This window comes from Orycteropus afer, unplaced genomic scaffold, assembly GCF_000298275.1.
Source record: "Orycteropus afer afer isolate SDZICR_OR568_19922 unplaced genomic scaffold, OryAfe1.0 scaffold00033, whole genome shotgun sequence".
Taxonomy (NCBI): Eukaryota; Metazoa; Chordata; class Mammalia; order Tubulidentata; family Orycteropodidae; genus Orycteropus; species Orycteropus afer.
Window position 1 is genome coordinate 746,773 of NW_006921620.1, and position 12,736 is coordinate 759,508.

At 35.1% G+C, this 12,736-nt stretch overlaps 1 protein-coding gene across 1 annotated transcript in view; it reads right to left on the reverse strand.

The window, feature by feature from the left end:
* Positions 1-1,417: 1,417 nt before the first annotated feature.
* ZNF644 (zinc finger protein 644) overlaps positions 1,418-12,736 on the reverse strand; it is a 139,519-nt gene continuing 128,200 nt past the window's right edge. The window contains exons 7-8 of the mRNA XM_042780299.1: positions 2,712-2,814; positions 1,418-1,610 (exon numbers count right to left, since the gene is read on the reverse strand). Of these exons, the coding sequence (XP_042636233.1) occupies positions 1,418-1,610; positions 2,712-2,814 (296 nt within the window). The remainder of the gene's footprint in view (positions 1,611-2,711; positions 2,815-12,736) is intronic.

The window sequence follows — 12,736 nt, forward strand, 5'->3', positions numbered from 1 at the left end:
CAGTGAGGTATGTATATACTCTACCAAAATACTCCTTATTTTAACTTTATTTACATATGAAGAAAAGTATCAATGCATATCCTTGGCTCAACTATAGTATTAGCCGTACTAATGAAATGGTGCTTGCATACAAAAACTGTTTTTATAAAGGAATGTGATTTCAAATTAAAAGAATGAATCTGTTTTTAGAAAGAGTTCAACAGAAGAATCACAATTTATCATGATCAAGACACCTGCACCATATTTTCCATTCCTCACAGCACATTTATTTCAGTAATTCCATTATGTCGGTTCTTAGCATGAGCATAGTGTTACACGATTTTCGTACATATAATTACATCCAAAACAAGTTCTAAAATTTAAATTGTAAACATTCTCATCATGTGTAGAAATATGTCAATTGGTGTATTAAGTTTTGCTAACTGATCAAATTTGGAAGAGAATATAAATGAGAAAGTCTATTCTAAATTGTGTAGTGAGCATCGTTTATTAATTACATTTCTACCATGTTAAATAAAGAGGCAAACCTGTCCTGTAAGCATGTCAAATTTTAGGTAAAACATTAAAAAGAAACAAATCTGTTAACAAAAGGATGTCTTGCAATAAAGAACATTAGATTTTTTTAAATCTATTATGATACAAAAATGTAAAGGGTAAATAGCATCTTTGTTGACAAAGTAGGAGGTAGCATGGATGCACCACTTTATTGTCTGAGAAATGCAACTGGAGTAAAGAATATTTCCTTACCACAAATAATTTCCAGGACTATGTACATATTTCTTTTAGAAATATTTGTTTAAACAAATCTCCCTCCACTTTTTAGTATAAAAAAAACCATTTTGTGAGATTTAAAAAAAACACTTACACAGCTAGATAGAATAGTACTCATTGCCCTATTTGAGTGAACAGTCTCAAACTATGAAGTACATGATATTTAATGCCCTAAAGTTGAGTAAATTTAGTTAGCAGTTCCTGGTATTATACAAAACACTAAGTACATACAAACAAAATATAGTATCTTATTTTTCTATGTAAGTCTTGTGGGGAATAAACAGAGCCTTGATTCCGATAACACTGAAGAAAACATAATTTTCCAATAAGTCTGTCTATAAGTACCCATGTGCAACAGTTTATAAATGGCTGCTTACATGTAATGATTTTTTATTGAGTGAACAGAACACAGTTAACTAACAAAAAGTAGTAAACCTTAAAAACACATCTTCCATCCTATATAAAATATATAGACTACTTACTGTTTTAAGTACTCAATTTGCTCTGATGTCACTGTAATTGACTTTTCCCCATTTTCCTGCTTTAGTATTTATAAACCAATAATTTAATGTGGCTTTAAAAAAAAGGACAAAGAATTTCAAATTTACATCCAATTCAAATTTGCTATTTAAAAGGTTTCCTTGTTCTATGAAGCTGCTTCTGCCATTAGTAGAGAAAATGAAGTTTCTGTAATGGAGGAAGGCTTTTTAAGTAGTGATGTGACTTCCACCATGCCAGCTCCAGTCCGTGGAAGATTAGCGTTTACAATGTGTCGTTGTAAGTGCTTAATCCAGTCTTCCTGAACAGACAATGGTCCTCGAAAGACTAGGCCACAAAACCTATAGAAAAGTTGATAATAGTTCTCTTAACATGATGAATTTCTTTTATGTAAAACCAAGTCACATAAAACCCATAAACACAAGGAGTTAATTTTAAAATGTATTAGAGACAGTTTTTGATGAACAGTTTCTAAATAAATAAATACAATATCAAAACTCCCAACTCATATGTTTAGCTACAATAAACTCCAGTAGAAGTTGTAGAGGTGGGAACATTATAAAAGCATTAGAATAAAGGAAAAGGTCTTCATATTTACCCAGCTTAATACATTTAAAGTAACAACTATAATTCTAAAATGTATCACTCGTTAGAAAAGAGTCCTTTAAACTGCAGTGTCTATGGGTATGTGTGTTTGATGTATGTGAGTTTGAGTACGGAAAGGAGTGTGAATGAGACCATGTAGATATACTTAGCAGTTTAAGGTGAGAGCAAATGTGCTCCCAATCAGGAACCCAAGACAGTAAACAAAACAAAACAAAAGAACACAAATCAAACCAGATAATTAAAAAAAGTATACTAAAAAACACCTTATCCTTATAAACCACATTCTAAAAGTCTTTTGGGTAATGTGAAAACCATGACTCATTACTTTTTGAAGTGAAATGCAGTGTATTATTTATATATACATATGGTATGGCTAAGAAATTTTTATAACTTTGCCCCCTATATACTCACTATATTCATGGATATATTTTCAGCACATATAAATATATATGTAAGGTGCTCTGGTGGCACAGCGGTTAAAGCATTTGGCTACGGACCAAAAGGCTGGTGGTTCAAAACCACCAGCCACCCACCAGCAGAAAGATAGGGCTGTCTGTTTCCTTAAAGATTTAGTCTCAGAAATCCTGTGAGGCAGTTCTTCTCTGTCCTGAAGGGTCACTGATGAGTTGGAATTGACTTGATGGCAGTGGGTTTGGTTTTGGTTTTATATTATATATTAAAAGTACCACACATTTTAAACCTTTCTGTAAAAGTTCATTTATAATTTGATTGTTGAGAATTATCCTATGCCAAAAAAAAAAAAAAAAATGCCACCCGCCTCCCAATATGTCTCAAAACAAAATATGAAGAAACTGGCCAGATTTGGCAATATATACCTGCATCGGAGAATGTAAACCTCGTCAGCACCATGAGGTAATGTTAGCATTTTCTTCTTGCTTCCAGATCTTGACCTAGATTTCTTTTGCTTACAATCTAAGACTTAAAAAAGGAAAGAAAAAGGCTTAACATTCCTTGTATCGTTCAAAATATACAAACATACATATATTTCTAAAGAGGTCAGACCATCTCTATCAAGTTAGAGAAACTCTGCATTCATTTTCATTTGTCCATTCCCAGAAGCATGCACTATCTTGCAGTTGATTCTCTAAAAGTCGTCAGGTATTATTTGTATACTTTCGTCCTGTATTGCTTTTCTTCAAATAATCTTCTGGTTAATCTTCCTTGTTTCCAGGAAAACTGTAACCTTTTATTTAGATCACTAAATTAAGTTTGCATTTGATTACTACTCCATTAAGTAGGTTTCACATGTCACATGCCTTTGAAAATTTACTAAAGGAACATCAACAATATAATAAAAAATTCAAAGAAAAATCAATTTTCATAGTCATTCACATTGAATAATATATAGATTTTAAAACATATTTTGGCCTTACATTTGAAAGCAAAAGAGCTCAATTTTCAACTATATTGCATGTACAGTCATGTAAGTTTAATTTTACTAGAAAATAAATATAAATCCAGAGTATCTCACATAACAAGTTTACAAATGGTCTAGAAGTTTAATGCTAACTATTCTTGACAATTTTGGCACTTTTCATTTTTCCCAATAGCTTATTTTAAAAGTATGATTACAATGGGCAGAAATAAAAATTTTTATATTGAAGTAGACCAAAATTTTAATGCTACTATTGAAAATTTTTAAAATAATTTTACTTTTCCTTCATCACTTATCCTCCAAAAATGTGAGTTAATAAAGGAAAATAAAGATTGTTTTAATAGATAAGAATAGACAGAATGTAACATTTTAATGGTCTTTGGATATAGCTACACCGTTCTTTTGGATAAATGGATGACTGCAATCCAGGTACTGCTGGTCAATTAGCAAAAAGAGAAGGTAGGAGTTTATCTCTTGGGATCCAAGGAGGAGGATATAAATGTAACAGAAAAGTTACTGAAGTGACTTTTCTTCTGTTAACTTGTCATGTGAAATCTGGAAAAAATAGGTGAGAGAGAACAGGAACTAGCTATTCAATGATTCTGTGAAATGAGTCATTCAAAGTCCAGATTCTAAAAGAATAGATGCTATTATCACAAAACCAGTAAATATAGTTCCTTACAGTAGTCAAGTGGCAATCCTAACAGAAATGTCACATAGAAAATTAAAAACTAGAGAAGCCTAAATCTCATTCAAGCCACTGCTTTCAGCTTCCTGTCATCTTCCTGTTTACAAGTAAAACTTAAGACCTACTCAAGTCTTTCTCTGCTCATCCTTGGAAGAATCTAGTAAGTAATGAATTACTGGAAGGTAGATATTAAAAGAATGGCTACTTCAAAACTAAACAATCAAACTCTGTAATATAAAAATCTTAAAAGGTTCTCATTCGTTATTTAAGTCTGGCACATAGTAGGAATTCAAAAAATACTCCTAGAGTAAAAAATAAAGGAACTCAGTAATTTAACCCTTGACATGAAGATAACAAATGAATGGAAATCTAGTCTACTGCTTTGCAGAACAACATCTCAGCATTTTTTTTTTTTTTTTTTTAAAGAGTATGATTCTAGTGGTCACATTTAAATTCTTCAGTATCTTAGATATAAATCACTAGGCATTCTAGCTTCTGTGTACTGGATAAGGAAGCAAAACTAGGCTCTTCACTCAAAACCAGTAGGAAGAGTGAGGTACTTTTTAATCAGCACCTTCTCTCTCCAGTTGATTTAGACAGCAGTTTGGATTTAAGTGGATTTTAAGCAGTTTATACACAGGAAGTAAATAAATAGTTCAGGGTACTCAAAGAGCTAAATGCTACTAGATGTCCATTTCTCTTTCCTTATCTGTAAAGCAGACCACAGATGATCTCTGTCTCTGTTATTTTTGGTATCATGAGATTACAAGTAAGAATCTTACTTTGGCCAGTCTGCTGATTGTCAAAATTGCGACACTATGTTCAAACTCTTTTTAAAATGCAAATAAATCACTGTAGGATACAAAATAGACTGCATCATAACAATCCTTTATAAATTTGTCCAAAGAATGCTAATATTACGTGTGTAAAGAAAAACAGCAAGAAGGGTAGAAGATGTTGGGGAAGGATGCAAGGTTTTTTCAGTTACAAAGCATGTATATTACATTCAGATGCCGAAATACTTTAAAAATAAAACTGGACACGTTTACCCTAAACTACAGAAATGTTTTTAGTTTTTCTTTAATGGAGAAAAAGAGAGTATTTTCTGAGTTTTGTAGATTTATAGAATTTAGAGACTAAAGTTTAGACAGTTTAATGAATGATCAGACTTAAATTTTAGATGAAAATGCCCTAGTTTCTGTAGTAATTATATTTGAAGGTGTTACGAACTTGGAAAGTAGAATAACTCCGGCAATGTGTGACTAACATCTCATACCTAGGGCTCCAAGTTAGAGAACCTCATGCACTGAAAATTGTTAGAAATTTGTCCATAAGGTAAAGACACTAAAAATCTGGGACCTCTGATAATTGTACCTAAGTGCTTCAGTGTCTTAATATTTCTAAATTTCTTAAACCCTAAGATGTTATTTAAGGAGCTCTGGTGGTACAGTGCCTAAGGCATCTGGCTGCTAACTACAAGGTTGGCAGTTCAAACCCACCAGCTGCTCTGTGGAAGGAAGATAGGGCAATCTACTTCTGTAAAGATTTACCGCCTTGCAAATCCAATGGGAGTCACTATGAGTCAGAACTGACTTGATGGCAGTGAGTCTGGTTTTTGGTAAGATGATTTTTTTTTTTTTTTTAAATACAGATGAAATATAAATGTACTTTATAGCAAGGATTTTTTTCTAATACCAATCTCTACCCTACAATAATACACAATTTAGGAAAATCTGTTAAAAAAAATGGGAGTGTTAAACATATTATTAATGTGCACATAAAAGGAAATATCTATATGACACCCTAAATGAAAAAGATGATACATACAAAATGTTCCACTAAATGAAAAAGATGATGAGATGAACAAACATGTTATATAAAATGTCATTTAAGAGATTTATTATGTCCAGAAGGAAAGGCAGTTTTATTATGGGCTAAGCCAGGAGTCACTGGAACATTTAAAAACAACATCACTAACATACTCAGTTTTATATAATATGATGTATAATGGGTCTCTCATCAATATTTGTACTGAACAGGCAAAGGTTCAACAAAGTTGTTTATATGAACAACCTGCCAGCTAGTTAACTTTGATACACAAAGTCTTTCTTTGTAACAGGATTTTATTTGCACTTATTTGTCAGTGTCAATAACAAAACAAAATAACTTTTTTCCCTTTCCAAAGTATTTTAAGTCTGTTAACACTGTTTCTATATTTGAAATTTATAAAAAATACTAGATTGGCTTAGAAGTTCTTCATTTTCTTCTCCTTGAGTACAACTGCTTCTTTAGAAAGATTCAGTCATTCAAATCTTCCTAAGGTTCCTACTCAGGGTGGTAGAAAGTATTTAAAAGATTCATTCAAACCAGAATAATATAAAAAAATTTCTGAAGTTACCAGATTTATAAAGAATCTAAACCACTAATGCAAATACTGTACTTTTAAAGAGAATGACTTGAGATGTAAAGTCGTATAAAAAATTTTTAAAAATATACCTTCCACTAAAACAGCTGTTCTGGTTAAATAAAAACATTAGAGAGATATACAAGAGACTTATGAAATCTCAAGAACATCATGCTGCTATGCTGTAAAATACAACAATTAGGAGGACCGCAACATATCTATGTTCCTAAAACACTGCATTTGATCACTGTATAGCAAGTCAATAAATAATAAAGATACAAATTCAAGTCTGTTTTCTGAGACATTAGTTTTTTACATAGAAGAAAATATGTACTTTTGCCTCTAACATTTTGAAGTAGAATCCTTTGTCCTCTCTATCTTTCTATCCATTATATATAATAATTGGCTTCAACAAATTTCATTTTCTTTTTCCTTTAATACACAAATGACCTCAGAGAATGAAGAGAAATTTATTTCAAAAAAGCATCTGGTAAATAAATATATATATATATATATATATATATCTCCTAAGAGGTGAGAGCCAAGACAAGAACAGATAGGTGCACACCCATGTTCACTGCAGCACTATTCACAATAGCAAAAAGATGGAAACAACCTTGGTGCCCATCAACAGAAGAATGGATAACCAAACTACGGTATTACACACAATGGAATACTATGCAACATTAAAGAATAATGTAGAATCTGCAAAACACCACAGAACGTGGATGAACTTGGAGAACATTATGTTGAGTGAAGTAAGTCAATCACAGAAGGACAGATACTGTATTAATCTGTTATTGTAAAAAGTCAAGGAAAGGCTTATATATGGAAGGCAATTTTCTTTATTGGTTATCAGGGATGGGAGGTGAGGGGAGGCAACACTGCTAGACAGGTAGGGACAAGTATTGATTTGGGTGAAGGGAAGGGCAATGCACCAAATGTGAGTGATCAACATGGCAGCATCAAGGAAGAGGAAGACACAGAGAGGCGCATGGGAGGTACAGACAACAGAGATGAACCCTTTTTCACACACAGTGTACTGTGTTGTCTGTGAAGGCAAACACTGATCTATGGGGCGACAGATGGGTGGGGAAAGGCTGAACAATTAGGTATGTCTATGCAGGGGGGAGTGTGCCCATGGCCATGTACAGGGTTGGCAGACAACGTTTCTACAAGTGTATCTGTATGTTCGGTAAGAACTTCCAGGAATATAGTAGAGCTGACAAGGGATAAGGTTGTAGTCACTTCTTGGCTACAGCCAGCTACCTGCAGAGAGCGAGTAGTTGGACCTGTAGACTCAGGACCATGGTCGCAGGGGATATCACACTCAAATGGCATAACATACTACACACAGCATTGTTCCACATCCCTGGTGAGTAGCGACTGTGATCTTAAAAACTTGCAAACGTCCATCTAGATGCAATGATGGGTCTCTCCTCATCCAGAGCAAAGAAGAATGAAGAAAACAAAATTTCATGGAAACAATTAGTCTTAGGGACTAGAACCCTATGTGATCTTCAGCCTACATGATAATGAGACCAGAAGAACGAGATGGTGCCCAGCTAACACTGTCAACCACTTGGAGGGGGATCTATGTAGGTGATCCTGGATAAAGTGGGAGAACAATGTGGAACAAAACTCAAAATCATGGAGGAAAAAAAAAAGGGGGGGGGGTGTACTAGTATGCTGGTCCGATAGAGCCTGGTGAAATCCCTGAGACTATGGCCCCTAGCTGCCCTTCAGGTCTGGAATTGAACCCACTCCTGTGGCTTCCAACCAAACAAAAAGACAGGCATATGAGCTAAACATTTACATTAGGTAGATACATTCCTTGGAGAGATCAATCTTGAGAACAGAAGGGCTGTGTATGCAGGGAAACAGCTCAGGGGGCAGGAGTACATGGGAGGGAGGGACACAGGGAAGTGGTAATTATGGGGAGGAAGTAGGAAGAGAGCTGTTGCATTGTGGAAGACTGCCGTCAATGTCATGAGACAAAGTATAGATGAACTGCTGTATGGAAAATGAATTTGCTCTGTAAACTTTCACTCAAATCACACTGAAAATAAAAGGCACCTGAAGCTTCTGTGATAAAGAATCATACTGTAACTAATTAGCATTCACCCCCAAATGTTTTTGTTCACAATCATCCTTTCCTGCCCATTATTTAAATTTAATAGCTTCATTTAGTCTGTTTCATTCCTAACTGGTTGTTAGCACCCCTGGGAGTAAAATAAAACTTAATATAATGGCCATGTTATATATACCCAAAAAGGTATAGCCCTACTAGAGGCAGGGACAGATTACCCAATAAATGAAATAAGCACAGGCTTACCTGTGCTAACTAATTTGTAGTGAACAATTTCACATGGTTTTGGTGAAAAACCTTGCTTACTGGTATACTCTGTCCCAGTCAGGGATTATAAATTTGAAAAGAGGCTTTGATTTTGCAGGAAAGTGCTGTGGGCTTGGGAGAGAGACAGATGCCACCGTATCTAGAAATAGAATCTTTGATGTGATGGAAAAATGTGTAATTGTTCACTACAGATGAGTAAGCCTTACCTTGTTTTTTTGTAGGTAATCAGACACTGACTAAAGGAAAGAAACTTTCTCGTCCTCTTAGTTGCCCTGGATAAGGCTCCGTACTACTACATAGGTAGTAGTGGCTACAAGCTGATTCAGGAAGATAGAAGGAAAAAAGATGACATGAATAAGTAAGTCATCATTCTACCACCATTAAAAAGCTGGTGATAGTGGCAGTTGAGGATAGGGGTGAGGCAGGAATAGACAGGATTATGTCCCCAGGGATAGACAGAATGATATGGATAAACTCAATTCGTGTTGCTTCCACTAATCCTTCACAGTTCATAAATGCTCCCCAAGTTTACAGGAAACTATGCAAATAGCATTTTCTTTCTCTCAGTTCTAACTGAAAAAGAACTGTTGCTTTTTTTTTTTTTTTTTTTAATTTGAAGAACCATGTTAACTTTGATGAAATAGGATGAGGTACAATTTGTAGGGATCTCAAACTCTCATTTCTTCAGCTTATGTCTACCACACTGGCTTCATGGGACATGTGACCTGTACAGCTGTACAGGGTCCCCCTCACTTGTTTTAAGGCTCTATTGTTGGTGAGTTCTGTAATTCTTAATAATTTCCAAATGAAGGGTGCCACATTTTCATTTTGCACCAAAAACCAAACTCACTGCCACAGAGTTGATACTGACTCACAGTGACCCCCACTGGGTTTCCAAGGCTGTAAATCTTTATGGAAGCAGATTGCCCCATCTTTCTTCTGCAGAGCAGCTGGTGGGTTCAAACAAAATACAGCCAAGTACCTTAGCCACCACACCATCAGAACTCCTTCATTTTGTGCCAGGACCTGCAAATTATATGCACGGCTGTATTCAGCTCTACCACTTAATCTCTTGGCCTATAAAAGTAGCTATTAAGATCAAAATGGCTATAGTCCATTGAAATTGGAAAGAGTTTTCAGACTCCAAACACCAATTCTTTGCTCCTAGCTGTACCCTCATAATCAGACCAATTAGTATTCCCAAGATGTACATATAAAGCAATATAAGTGATTTACTGTTATGAAAAGCAATGTTCTCTTCTTTCCAGTCAGGAATTAAACATCAGACACACAATTAGCAACCTTGTGTGTATTTATTTTCACCATTGGTTTTCTCTGGATATTGTCACTCTAAAATCGAATACTTTTTTTTTAGCACCCTAAGTAACTTTCAGGAGCCTTGGTGGTGCAGTGGTCAAGGTACTCGGCTGCAAACCAAAAGACTGGCAGTTCCAACCCACCAGCTGCTAATAGGAGAAAGACTAGCAATCTGCTTCTGTATAGATTATAGCCTTGGAAACCCTACAGGGCAGTTCTACTCTTACACAGGGTTGCTATGAGTTGGAATTGACTTGATGGCAATGGGTTTTTTGTTTTAAGTAATTTTCATTAATTTTTAGAGCTTCCATTCCCACTGACAGTAAGTAACCCAGAATCTCAGATTCATCGATGACAAAATTAATTAGAGTATGCATGCCAAAATATTTAACCTGGAGGAGGATGAAATGAAAAATATCTAAAAGGCAATTTTCCTTTGCTTTCTCACATTAGTTATATGGCTTAACAAATATTAGTATAGAATGGACAGGTAGCTTGATTTTGCCCTACAAAGCAGGAGGTTGTATTGTAGCAAAAAGCCTTATAGGTTAATTCAGAGAGATAGTTAAACAACAAATGAACATAGCCTTTTATTTAAATTTGAGTCTACTCAAAAGAAAAAATATATTAAAGAAGCCTCTGCTATAAATAGAAGGGATGATTAATAAAATAATATTTTGAGTAATTATTATCAATATGTAAAGGGAAATGATAAACATAAAACATGATATTTTAAAGTGTCTATTGATAAAATTCACACATTTTTATAGACAAAGAAAATGGAAGCTAATTTTCAAAGCTTTCTAAAGCTAAAAGCTAAAAGTTAACAATATCCATTCCTTCTGAAGGCCTGTACCAAAGTTGTTATCCAGTCAGTTAAGAATTAATGAAACAGCAAATATGGTAACGGGTAAACACACAAACACACACACACATTTATTACAGTCAATATAATCATGTTAAACTGAAATGAAACAGGACTTACAATAATTACACTAGTAAATAATGCCACAAGTCCAAGGTCACAATGGTTCTGATCTTTCTATAATTTTAAAATACTTTACACATTCCAGCCAAAATCCAAACTATAACCCAACATGATGCTGACCAAGTATGTTCTGTTTCAACTAACTTTTGGCTAAGGCCATAAATATATCTTTTGAACACTGGAAAGCAAGAATTAGACTTTCCTTCAAGAGTTAGAGACAAATAAATTGTAAATACCACTCTTCCACATCCTGAATAAGTGAGGAACCACCAATCTCCAATAAGCCATCCATCTTGCCTTAACCTCCAAAAGAGAGCGTTTAAGGAATCCCTTACGAAACAAATGGTTAAGTGCTCAACTACTAGTTGAAAGGTTGGTGGCTCAAACCCACCCAGAAGTGTTTCGAAAGACAGGCCTGGCGATCTGCGTCTGAAAGGTCACAGCCTTGAAAACCCTACAAAGCACAGTTCTACTCTGACACACATGCGGTCACCATGAGTCAGAATCACTTTGACAGCAAACAACAAGAACAACACGGACTGTTGTATTATTTCCTTAAAGCAGATCAACTAAAGTTTAGCTCTGGACAGCAACATGCTTTGTTACTGCACCTTAATCTATATTATCAACAGCCATCAGGAAACTCATGTTAGAATAGACATCATAGTAAACACACACTACAACTGAGGATATAAAGACACTGGACACTAAAAAATTCCAAACATAAAATTCCAGGTTAAATCAGCTGTTATATCAAAACAAGATACAAACAGCAAAACCCAGAAAATTAGCAAATAACAAAACCAAAAAGAATGCAAGGTAACTAGTTAAGACTCTCATGAGGATAAAGATGCTGGTCAAAAACAGGTAACCAAATGAACTCCTCAATTTTGTAACCAATGACCAGCAAAATCAGGCATCATAAAATGTAAGCACTTTATGCACTGAGAGTATAAAATTCCTAAACTCTGTTCTCCTGAAAACAAATTTACTGATTCAAGTAAGTGTGACTACTTGCTTTGTTATAGTGGATAGCTGGGTGATGATATTGTGTTAGATAAATGACAAAGAAAGGTAGGAGACAGTGTGGTAAGCAGATTGATAATGATCATTCTTCCAGTAACAAGATTTAAAACCTTGAGAGCCATCGCTGTCTCTTTCCCCTATGCCTGAGGCACTTGACTGCTAACCAGAAGGCTGGCGGTTTAAACCCACCAGCCACTCCTCCAAGGAAGATGGGGCAATCTACTTCCATAGTGATACTGCCTCGGAAACCCAAGGAGGGGGTCACTATGAGTCGGGTCCGACTTGACGGCATATAACAACAACAAGAAGCTCCAACTAATCTACTGAGTCCTACTTAATTTTACTTCCATGATATCCTTATAGCTGTAATTTCTCCTTCTTTATATCCTACTGTCATTGCCTAAGGAGCTCTGGTGGCGTAGTGGATATGGCACTGGTTGCTAACCAGAAGGTCAGCTACACCATGGAAAGACGATAGGGCAATCTACTTCCGTAAAGATTTCAGCCTTGGTAACCCAACTGGGGGTCGCTCTTGAGTCGGAATTGACTACATGGCAGTGAGTTTGTCATTGCCCTAAAAGACCTCACCTACAATTTCTTCGCCACCCCACCAAATCATTTAACTTTTATTTAAAAAGCAGTTTTAAGAGCTTTACCCAAATTCTTAAAATATCCTTAATGGTGCT